The sequence below is a fragment of the Catharus ustulatus genome, chromosome Z (genome assembly GCF_009819885.2).
Source record: "Catharus ustulatus isolate bCatUst1 chromosome Z, bCatUst1.pri.v2, whole genome shotgun sequence".
NCBI classification, from domain to species: domain Eukaryota; kingdom Metazoa; phylum Chordata; class Aves; order Passeriformes; family Turdidae; genus Catharus; species Catharus ustulatus.
The window spans coordinates 10,939,859-10,950,800 of NC_046262.2; the positions used below are offsets into that span (position 1 = coordinate 10,939,859).

General features: G+C 46.8%; 1 protein-coding gene across 1 annotated transcript; it reads left to right on the plus strand.

Annotated features, from left to right (window-relative positions):
- The first annotated feature begins 5,304 nt into the window (after nt 1–5,304).
- On the plus strand, nt 5,305–8,659 carry RXFP3 (relaxin family peptide receptor 3). Its single transcript, XM_033086138.1, has one exon. The coding sequence runs from the start codon at nt 5,416–5,418 to the stop codon at nt 6,751–6,753; it is 1,338 nt and encodes a 445-aa protein (XP_032942029.1). The 5' UTR covers nt 5,305–5,415; the 3' UTR covers nt 6,754–8,659.
- The last annotated feature ends 2,283 nt before the right edge of the window (nt 8,660–10,942 follow it).

Genomic DNA, 10,942 nt, shown 5'->3' on the forward strand with positions numbered 1-10,942 from the left:
ATTATCTTTTTATGAAAGTTAGTGCCTGAAAAATATATTCTCAGTAGTCTGCCTAGAGAGCAAATGATGAGAGGATGATGAAAATACTCAAAGTTTTTTTGGGGGGGTTGTTTGTTTGATTTTGGGGTATTATTGTGAGTTTTGTTTTGTTTTTATTAAAACTTCTTTCTGTATCCAAGTAATACTTTCTGGAGGGTCTGTGGTCCACCAGTTGTGGTATGACCATTGTGTAATCTGAGATTTTGTAATGAAAGCCTGAATCCATTTCCAACTACTCTTTTAAGAGAAGAATTGCCATGAAAATCTTCCCATGGTGGACGTACATCAAGCCACACCAAGTTCACTCTCAGGATGGAGAAGGTAGGGTTGTAAAATCCAGTTGGAAATGTAACTATTAACAGTTACTATCTGAATTTGGTCAGAAGGATGAAATTGTAGCCCTGAGCTCATAAAAATACCAAAGGGAGACCATATTGGTTGCAGAAATTAGAACTGAAAAGCTAAACAAATATGAAATATCTCTTTACTGTTTTCTAGTTTCCTTCTCCTGGTCCAAAATTTTGTTTGAGTGAATATGCCATAAAAAGAATTATTTATAAAACGGAATTCAATTTCATAAATGCAACATTTATATAATGTAAAGCCCATTTAAGCAACACACTAGTGAATCTTTGAAATAAAATCTGTTCTAGAGCTTTGCTATTACTTTTTGCTTCAGTATGTCAAATAGGAAAAAAAAAATTAAATCTCTTACTGCTACAAAAATATCCTGAGAAATTGTCCCATGTTTCTGTATTTAGCGATACATTCAATATTTTAAAAATCTGCTTTGAGGTACAAAAATGCCTTTCATATTGAAAACAGAGCACCATCTCCCTTGCCAAAATATTTCAGAGGAGCATACAGCTGGTTCAGTCACTGTTGTAATTATAATAAATCTTTTGTTTGTGTATGAGGTCTGTAAAGGGAGTGAAAAATTACAGGAATTCTTTGGGGTAAATTGTAGGAAAATTACCATTTTCAACAAATGTTTATTTGGTATATATAACTAAAACATTTTTAAATGCTATTTGAGAAACACCTGCAGGACACTGACTCAATATAGTCTATGGGCAATTTCTGTTGGTGGTCTGAACTATTGAAAGCTTAAGTACTGTACTGATTGATGCTGCCTGCAGGCAAACTAGCAATCTCATCCTCGTGGATTATTTTAGCAAAGTACTATGTATATCCAAAAAAAAAAGCCTCTGCCTGATTTGTTTGAGATTAACAAAATACACAAATCAGGCATTTTTTCTACCGTTATCACCAGAGTGCATAATGGAAGCCTCTGCCTGTCAAGTTATTAGAGTTTTCAGAAAGTTTGAGTAAGTAATGTGAATTACACTGACATTTGGATAAAAAGAAGACCCTGGAAAGTTACATGTTTGCAACATAGCTTTGGCAGCATGGATGGAATGAATAGGGAGCAAACAGACGACAGTGTCTTCCAGAACAATAACCCTTGTGACTGTATCAGATGAGTTTTGCAATACTTTTTGAAAGTAGCTGATGCCTTTCAAAACATTTTTTCAGCTATGTCAGTGTTCTGGCAGTGTGTTAAATAAATTATTCAGCAAATATTTCTTTTATTATTTATCTAGGTGTTGCAAGTTCCCTTACCTGCCTCTAAAACTTCTCTGAAATGAAGAATGACAAAAGAAAAAGAAAATCCACCCAAGACTAAAAAGGAGTTTTTCTGGGGGTGAAAACATGAGCAAAAACCTTGTACAATCATTTCACACTTGCAGACCTGAGTTCAAATTCCATTACCAGAGTTCCCAGGAGACACCTCAGTTTACACTCATCGCTTTCTCTGGGTGACCAACAGGAAAAGCAATGTAAGGTTGGGCATTACTTCCCTCTTCTTCCCCTTTCTGAATCTTTATTACTTTTCAGTCTCAGCAATATATACAAAAGATATGCCAAACAGAAGAAATGGTAGAAAAAATTATTCTATGCAAGACATGTTTGCTGCAATTTTTCCAGTGACATATTTAAAATTGGGTGTAAAGACAGCAATATGATGAGAGTAGGTCAGAATTCAATCTAGAAAAAATCCACTTCTGCGCTATCAATCACACTAATAATTTACCAAGTGAACATGTCATAGTTTCTACATGGCTCGATTACAGATTGTTTTTTCCTTGGGGGCTAATAGTAGCAGAACTAAGTGGAGAGGGAAAAATTAATAAGAATTTGCTTGTTTTGAATATTTTGCTAAACTTGGTTTTGGGTAAGTGCTGACTCCAGTGCTAAGAATGCTGCTATGGGCTGAGGGGCATCTCACCCTCTGCAGGTCTGGTTGAAACTCAGCATTTTCATGTTGTTTATTGATATGATAGTTCTGCTGCTGGTTTTAAGAGATCAGTGGCTTTGTCTTCTACATGTTCTATTTTACAGTTGACTGTGCAATACTGATGGGACTAATGGAGTTGTTAAATTTCACTGCAAGGATGATTTCCTCTGGTTGAAAGAATTTGAAAAACTGTTGCCATTCAGCAGGCTGAGAGATGGAACTTAATGCTGTGTATTGAAAATGCCACCCAGATGCAACCCTAGTTAGTGATTAAGAGGTATGGAAACCTAGGGGGGAAAAAAAAACATGATTTGGAAAAATTGTGAAGGTGTGCTGGATTTGGTTGGGGTGAAGTTCATTTTTTTCAAAGTGGCTGGTGTGGAGCTATGTTTTGGGTTTGTACTGAGCACATTGATGGTAACACAGAGTTGTTTCAGTTACTGCTGAGCTGAGCTTACAGAGAGCCGAGACCTTTTCTGCTTCTCAGACTGCCACGCTGGCAGGGAAGCTGGGGGTGCTTGGCACAGTGGGAGGAGACACAGCCAGGAGAGGTGACCCCAACTGACCAAAGGCCACTGTCCACACCATGTGACATCATGTTCAGGATAGAAAGGGGAGGGAAGAAGAGGCAAGGGAGCATGTTTGGCATGATGACATTTGTCTCCCCAAGTGACACTTAGATGTGATGGGCACTGCTCTCCTGGAGATGGTTGAACTCCTGCCTGCCCATAGGAAGTGATGAACTAACTCCTTGTTTTGTTCTGCTTGCATGTGTGGCTTCTGCTTTCCCTATGAAACTCTTTATCTCAACCTTTGAGTTTTTCACTTCTTACCCTTCCAATTCTCTCCCAGTTCCATTGGTGGGGTTGTGAGTGAGTGGCTGCCTGGGGCTTGGCTGCTGGCTGGGGTTAAACTATGACAGGAAAAAATGCCAGGGTCCATTTTTGGAGGCCTGATGTGGTCAGTGTTCTGAAGGTCCATTTTTTTCCTTTTTCTTTCTTTTTTTTTTTTTTTTTGTCATTCTAGTACCAAGATATTTATTGTAGCAAGTAATCAGCAGACTAAACCTTAAACCTTCCCAGAGCCTTGCATTGTTAATTCCAGTAAATTGCACCCTCATTATAAGCAATATGAATGATGTATAAAACTTCTAATTAGTCTTGTTCTCCTGTAACACTCCCATACCATGATCTGGCTGATACTTTTACAGGGCCCGGGCAGATACAAATCAAAATGATGAGTGGACTGCTGATAACAAATAGCACACACGACTGCGTCTTTGCAGGAAGTTCAGTGAGATAAATCAATGGAGAAATAATATACTTGTTAAATGTTTTGTAAATCTCCCCCAGATGGCTGATTCACAGTGCTTTATTTAGCTGTATTCGGAATCTATTTGGTTTTCAAAATGCGCGGTTATCTTGATTTATTTAAAAGCGAAACAGAAGGAAACCCTCAGTTCCTATTCCCATCGGTTGCTCTCCGTTTCTGCGGCGAACTTGGTGGGGAAGCGATTTTCGGGCCCCGCGCAAGACAGGGGGGCCCCCTGCGGGCGGGATGGCTCTGCCGCCGGGCAGCGGCTGCTGCTCCCGCCTCGCCCGAGCGCTGCGCCGAGAGCCGGCCTTCACCGCTTCCTTCTCCTGCCGTTCGCTTCAGGATGAGGGACAGACACCGTTTCCCGAAGTCCCAAAAGCAGGAGGGGAGCCCGTTCGGAGCGCGGTCCGGCTCGGTGCCGAGGTTTCTCAAGCGCGAAAGCGCGGGTGGTTTCGGGGTCACCCTGCGGCTCGGTGAAGGTGCCACATCCCCAAAACTTGTCCCCATTCAGGAGGGGAAAGGCTCTGTGAGAGCTGGTCGGCGGGGAGCACATCGGGGAAAGGAATCGTATCAGAACTGAGGGGATCACATCGGGGAAAGGGGATCACATCAAGAGAGTGGGGAACACATCGGGGAGAGGAGATCACATCAGGGAGAGTGGGGATCACATCAGGGAGAGGGGATCACATCGGGGAGAGTGGGGATCACATCGGGGAGAGTGGGGAACACATCGGGGGAGAGGGGATCACATCAGGGAGAGTGGGGAACACATCGGGGGAGAGGGGATCACATCGGGGAGAGTGGGGATCACATCGGGGAGAGGGGATCACATCGGGGGAGAGGGGATCACATCAGGGAGAGTGGGGAACACATCGGGGAGAGGGGATCACATCGGGGGAGAGGGGATCACATCAGGGAGAGTGGGGAACACATCGAGGGAGAGGGGAACACATCGGGGGAGAGGGGATCACATCGGGGGAGAGGAGATCACATCAGGGAGAGTGGGGAACACATCGAGGGAGAGGGGAACACATCGGGGGAGAGGGGATCACATCAGGGAGAGTGGGGAACACATCAAGAAAGTGGGGATCACATCAGGGGAGAGGGGAACACATCAAGAGAGTGGGAATCACATCGGGGGAGAGCGGATCACATCGGGGAAGTGGGGATGACATCGGGGGAGGGGGGATCACATCGGGGAGAGTGGGGATCACATCGAGAGAGTGGGGATCACATCGGGGGAGAGGGGAGCACATCAAGGAGAGGGGATCACATCGAGACGGTGGGGGATCATATCGAGGGAGAGAGCATGACACTGAGGGGACTGGGGGAGAGGGAGAGAGCATCGCATCTGGCCGGGCGCTTGCCGCACTAAGCCCGCCAGAACGCGGGTTGATTCACACGTGAGGTTCCCGGCCAGGTGTGCGGGACGGGACGGGACGGAATGGCACGGGAGGGGGCGGGAAGGGACGGGCAGAGATGGAACGGGACGAGAGGGGGCGAGAAGGGACGGGGCAGGACGGAACAGAACGGAACGGAACAGAACGGGGCGGTCTGCGGGGGCAGCGGGGCCGCGCTCAGCACCCGGGAGAGCTCCGCGCGCACCGCGCATGCCCCGCCCCGCCGGCGCGCATAAAAGCGCGGCGCGGAGCCAGCGGCGCCAGCGGTGCCATCGCACTCCGGCAGCGCGTGGTGCCTGCAGCCGCTGCCGGTCAGCCTCGGGAGAAAAGCTCCCGCGAACCCGTCTCCTACCCTAGCATGGGATGGGCGAGCCCTGCGAGCGCAGTGCCTGCTCGCCAGCCGCTGGCATAAAGGAAGGAGCGGACAGGGAGTTCTGGGACACGCCGCTGGATTTCCTGGAGAGCGCTCAGATGGACAACGGCAGCAACGCGTCCTTCCTGCAGTTCTTGAAGACTATCAACCTGGAGCGAGCCGACGGCATGCAGGGGGACAGTTCTGATGTGGTGAGGATTGTCATCTCTCTGGTATACTCCGTGGTGTGTGCCCTGGGACTGGTGGGCAACCTGCTGGTGCTCTACCTGATGAAAAGCAAGCAAGGCTGGAGGAAATCCTCGATCAACCTCTTCGTGACTAGCCTGGCAGTGACTGATTTCCAGTTTGTGCTGACCTTGCCATTCTGGGCAGTGGAGAATGCGCTGGACTTCAACTGGCTCTTTGGCAAGGCAATGTGTAAGATCGTCTCCTATGTGACAGCAATGAATATGTATGCCAGTGTATTCTTTCTCACTGCCATGAGTGTGGCTCGATACCGCTCTGTGGCTTCAGCCCTGAAGAATCAGCGTCGGAGAGACCCAATGGCTGGCTGCTGCTCTGCCAAGTGGCTTTGTGCATTCATCTGGCTGTCAGCTGTCCTGGCTTCCCTGCCCCATGCCATTTTTTCCACCACTGCCACTGTCTTTGATGATGTTCTCTGCCTTGTCAAGTTCCCAGAGGGCCAAGGCAGCAATGCTCAGTTCTGGCTGGGTCTGTACCACATCCAGAAGGTGCTGCTGGGCTTCGTGGTGCCGCTGGTCATCATTAGTCTCTGCTACTTGCTCCTGGTGCGCTTCATCAGTGACAAGCACGTGGGCAGCACCTGCAGCGGCCCCAGTATCAAGCGCCGCTCCAAAGTCACTAGGTCAGTGTCCATCGTGGTGCTGTCTTTCTTCCTGTGCTGGCTGCCTAACCAAGCACTTACAACGTGGGGGATACTCATCAAACTCAACGTGGTTCACTTCAGTAACGAGTATTTTCTCTCCCAAGTATACCTCTTCCCCATCAGCGTGTGCCTGGCACACTCCAACAGCTGCCTCAATCCCGTTCTCTACTGCCTCATGCGCAGGGAGTTCCGCAAGGCACTGAAGAACCTCCTCTGGAGGATCACCTCACCTTCCCTCACCACCATGCGCCCTTTCACTGACACCACCAAGCCTGAGAAGGAGGAGCAGGCCCTGCATGCCGTGATGCCTGTCCGCCCTGCCCCTGCTGCTCCCCGGGCTGCAGCCGTGCAGGCAGACGTGGCCTATTACCCCCCCGGCGTGGTGATGTACACCAGCCGCTACGACCTGCTGCCTGCCAGCTCCATGGAGCAGCACTGCTGAGATGGCAGGGGGCTCCGGGGGGTGGGACAGTGCCATATGTGGCCTGGGGATATTGAATGCCTGGTCAGGACAAGGGGAGGAGGGATGAGTAAAGGAGGACTTCTTAGTGAGAGATGCTCTTTTGTGGTTTTGTCTGCTCTTGGAGACGCTTGATGGACGTTTTTGTCTGGAAAATGCACCCTGAGCTGGAGAACAGGACTAGGAGAAGGTAGTGGTGGGGTGTTTTTTAGTGCTTGTTCCTGTGCTTGGGAACAAGAACTAATGAGGGTGATGGGACTCCAGCCACGGAGGATGTGGGATGCATGTAAAGCACCACAGGGAGGTGAGGGGCTGGTTGGGGTGGACTGAAGCTGGAAGGCCGCAAGCATGTCCCCTGAAGCTGGAGTTGCAAGCAGCCCTCACACCCTTGTGTGTTTGTCTGTGGCAGGGAGAGGGAGCTGAGCTGCTCTCTCCCTGCTGCAGGACCCTGTAAACCATGACTGACTGGTCACTGCTCCCTGGGCTCATCTGAGGCCATGGGGATCAGCCAGCCTCTCTTCTATTTCAAACCTGGCCTGAGAGGAACAGCCAGGACAAGTGGGAACAAAGCTCCTGCTTGTTCAGGCTTGGTGTCTTTCCCCTCTTTTAGGGACTTAGGAAAGAGTGGGCACAAAGAACACTGTGCTCCCCTCCAGATCAGTGCAGAATCTGCTTTGCTAGCTACCCCCATCCCTTCAGGGGCTGCCAGGGTATAGAGCAAACCAGAGAGCCAAGGAGAAACCAAGGACAGAATTTGCAGCTTCATGGAGTGTTCCTTAGCCTGGGTTTGGAGGGAGGATGTTCCCCTAATACTGTTCCCCAGCCTCTCCCCAGGCCACTGAGGGGAAAGGAAACCTCACAGCCCCAGACCATGTGTAGCAAGACAGCATCTCTCCCACGGCACTGAGGTTGCAGGCTTAATTCTTGCTGCACTTCAGACTGTTCTTATTTCACTTCAGGAAATCAGCACAACTGTAAATAAAATTAAAAATTTTTACAAAAACCAAAAAACAAGAGGAAAAAGAAACAATCCTAGCCACTTCAAATCACTTGCTCTGGGATATTTCTGGGTTCACTTAAAACCAAGCACAAAGGCTTTAGTTCTGCTGAGGGTTTGCACTGACTCTTGCCAGTGTTTCAGTGAAGTGAAGTTCCTTTAGTCTGAGCAGCCCTGGGGCCTACAGTGCTTATGTAGCCTAGAGAATGTCAGGGATTGGCCTTTACCAGCCTCTGTTCCAGAGAAATGCCTGGGAAATAATTTGAGTTTTATCTGAATCAAACTTATAGGGGGATAAGAAAAGTGTATTTTTAAGCTGTGAAAGTTTTTACGATAAGGATATATATTTACTTCTTAAAATATTTTTTTTAATGACGAGGAAAGAATTTTAAAATCAAAAGATTAAAGTATTTGTTTTAAATGATAGAAAAATGCAACATTTCTGGTTTTGTTTTCAGAACAGAAGTTCATTAATCCCTAGTACCGCATTTAAGATGATTATTTAAATACAATTTTCAAAACTGTTTTCTATTTCCAACCCCTTTCCTTGCAGTCTAACTCCAACATCTGCCTGGTTCTGCTAAAAAGGCATTTTTTCAGAGGGTTGTTAGTCACCTCTGAGTACTGACATGAAGCAAATTTGGTATTTCTGTCCATGGTGGCAATTACACTTTTCAGACTCTGTTAGGTGGACGTAGGTGTGCTACGTGTTGGTAGCTCCTGTTGTTAAATTAGTGTTTGGTCTGAAAGCAGCTGGTTCTGCTACTTGCAAGGAGAGTTGTTATCTTTTTTTTCAAGGCAGAAAAGACTTCTCCAGCCTTGGGCATTTGCTGACGGGAAGATGCTGATGAGCAAGTTGTCTGAAGAAGAACAACAGAAGTAAGCTGGCAGCTGATGGGCATACTTACAAAGATGTAAAGACTCCGAAGAAATCAGACGTATCCACAGAAGAACTTGAGCATCTAGTACTGTACAACTGCCTCTCTAACCTCCTAAATCCTGACTTGGTTGACTGGTGAAGTCTGTAGGTACCTAAGTTTTTTCTAGTAAAATTTTTGTGCCTAGAAATCTGTTCCTAAGCATGCCTAAATCTGCTTAATTCTGTAGCACTTATTTCTGTGCTTTATGGGGATATCTTTTTTGGGACTGGCCACAGTGTGTATCCTGTGAGGAGGCAAGACCCTGTGCCAGGCCACACTAAGTCAGAAGCTGCTGTGAACTCGACTCATTCCCCCCATCCCTTTGAATCTGTGCCTGGATGTGCTGCTTCTGTCCCAGCTTCAATGTATGTGTGGATTATACTCCTTCCCCTTCCCTTGTGAAATGCTAAATTAGTGGGCACAGCTATCCCCCACAGCCTGTGAGAATCAGCTTCCCCTTTCCCACATCCCAGGGGAATGGCCCCCTTTGTGAATGTGCTCATATTCTCTGGCTTGAAACAGTTCTTAACTGTGCTGTTGCCTGAGTAGCTTACTGTGGCTGGATCGTAAGGGCAGCGAAAGCCCTCGAACTCTGCTTGGCAGCACAGTGGTTAGCATGTAATCTCTAAAGAGGAATTATGGAGAGATTTTTTTCACTGCTAATACAGAATAGAAATTGGATCCATATGTGGGTTCTAGGTCTCCCCTTCCCAAGAACAGTGGTTGACTTGCTCCCAGGTCCTGGTTCAATTAAAGTTCCACTATGCTATCCAGGAACCTGGTCTTTCTAGACCTGCAGGTAAAGCAGATTAATGTGCTAAAAGATTTGCAAAAAACTGCATTTCTGTTCTGGGAGAAAGCCCTAATGTCAGTGTTGCGTGTGAAGAAAGTTGCACAGTTGTATGAGAAAAGGATACCATGAGCTCTTAAGTCCAGAGTTCAAAGAGACATAATTGTGTTTTTGTAGGCCAGGAGAAAGTATCTAAATTAAGGACATGGGACGAATCTCAGAGCCAGATGCTCTTCTTACTGTTTGCTTTTGAACAGTATAATTTCTTGCTTAACTTGCTGGAAAATTTTTCTCTATCTGATGTTTAACTGTTCTTGTACTTTAAATAAACAGCTGTACGAGTGTCTAGAGTGTAACTATGAATTTCAGTAGATAGAAAGCTGCCTGAAAGACAGGCTCTGTGGTGCTCAGCATGGCAAAACCTATGTGCTTTTGTGGATGTCAATGTAGACATAGTCTAGCGCCAGGAAAACAATGCAGTAAAACAGTTGTTGTTCAGAACAATGCATAGTTAGCCCAGAGTGCCAGCGAAACCCCAGGAGTCTGATCACTAGAGACATAAAAACCTTCCATTTGGCAAATCACCCAAACATGAAAATACCTTGAGAGTGTGTAGGACAATGAAATTTGTGGGCAGCTCTCTCACAAGCCACTGATCCACCAGGTGTAAGTGTAAGTCATGGATCTGCTGTTTGGAAGAGGCACAATGTATCCACACTTGGCCAGATGTTGATTTAGGCCAGACCAGCATCCCAGGCTGTGCAGGTCAGTGTGTGTCCAGCACAGACAAAGAGCACTGCTCTAGCAACACATGAGCAGGGAGAAATTTTGCTTCACCTGTGCCATGAGTCCCAGCTAGCAGCATGAAATCTGTGCTCTGCGTGAGCCTGGGCCTTGGCAGAAGGTGCAGTTGTTCTGTGTGAATAGGGTGTGTGGCCTCAGCAGAGGATCTTTCCAGCTCAACAACAATAAATCCTACCAAGTATCCCGGGGTTTCATGGGTACAACGTGCTTCAAAAATGCTATTTCCTACCAATGTTCATGCCTTTGTTTGTAACAATCACCTTTTCATGTATTAAAATAAACGTTGCTGAAGGATGCAAAACAATACTTACTGAATTCTTTACAAGATTTTCATGCTTGGTCTCCTGTTACAGATTTCTGGTGGGGTTCTGGTGGAGAGGTGCACTTGGTTATGGAAGGGTAGGGACCCAAAGGTGCAGGCTGACATCTAGTGACAGAGAGAACCCTTAAAAACTGGACAATCTCATCAGGCAAAGACTTTTATTCCTTAGGGATGCTAAAATATCTCAGCCCCTTAAATAACTAACCAAGGTCTTATGGAATAACAACCTCCAACTGCATTTCCAGGTTTCCTTTGAAATGTCTCTTCGGTGAAAATGGTGTTTCACTTTCTCAGTGAGTTGTTAGCAGTAAAAAAAGTTCAGTCCCCTTCATTCCCAT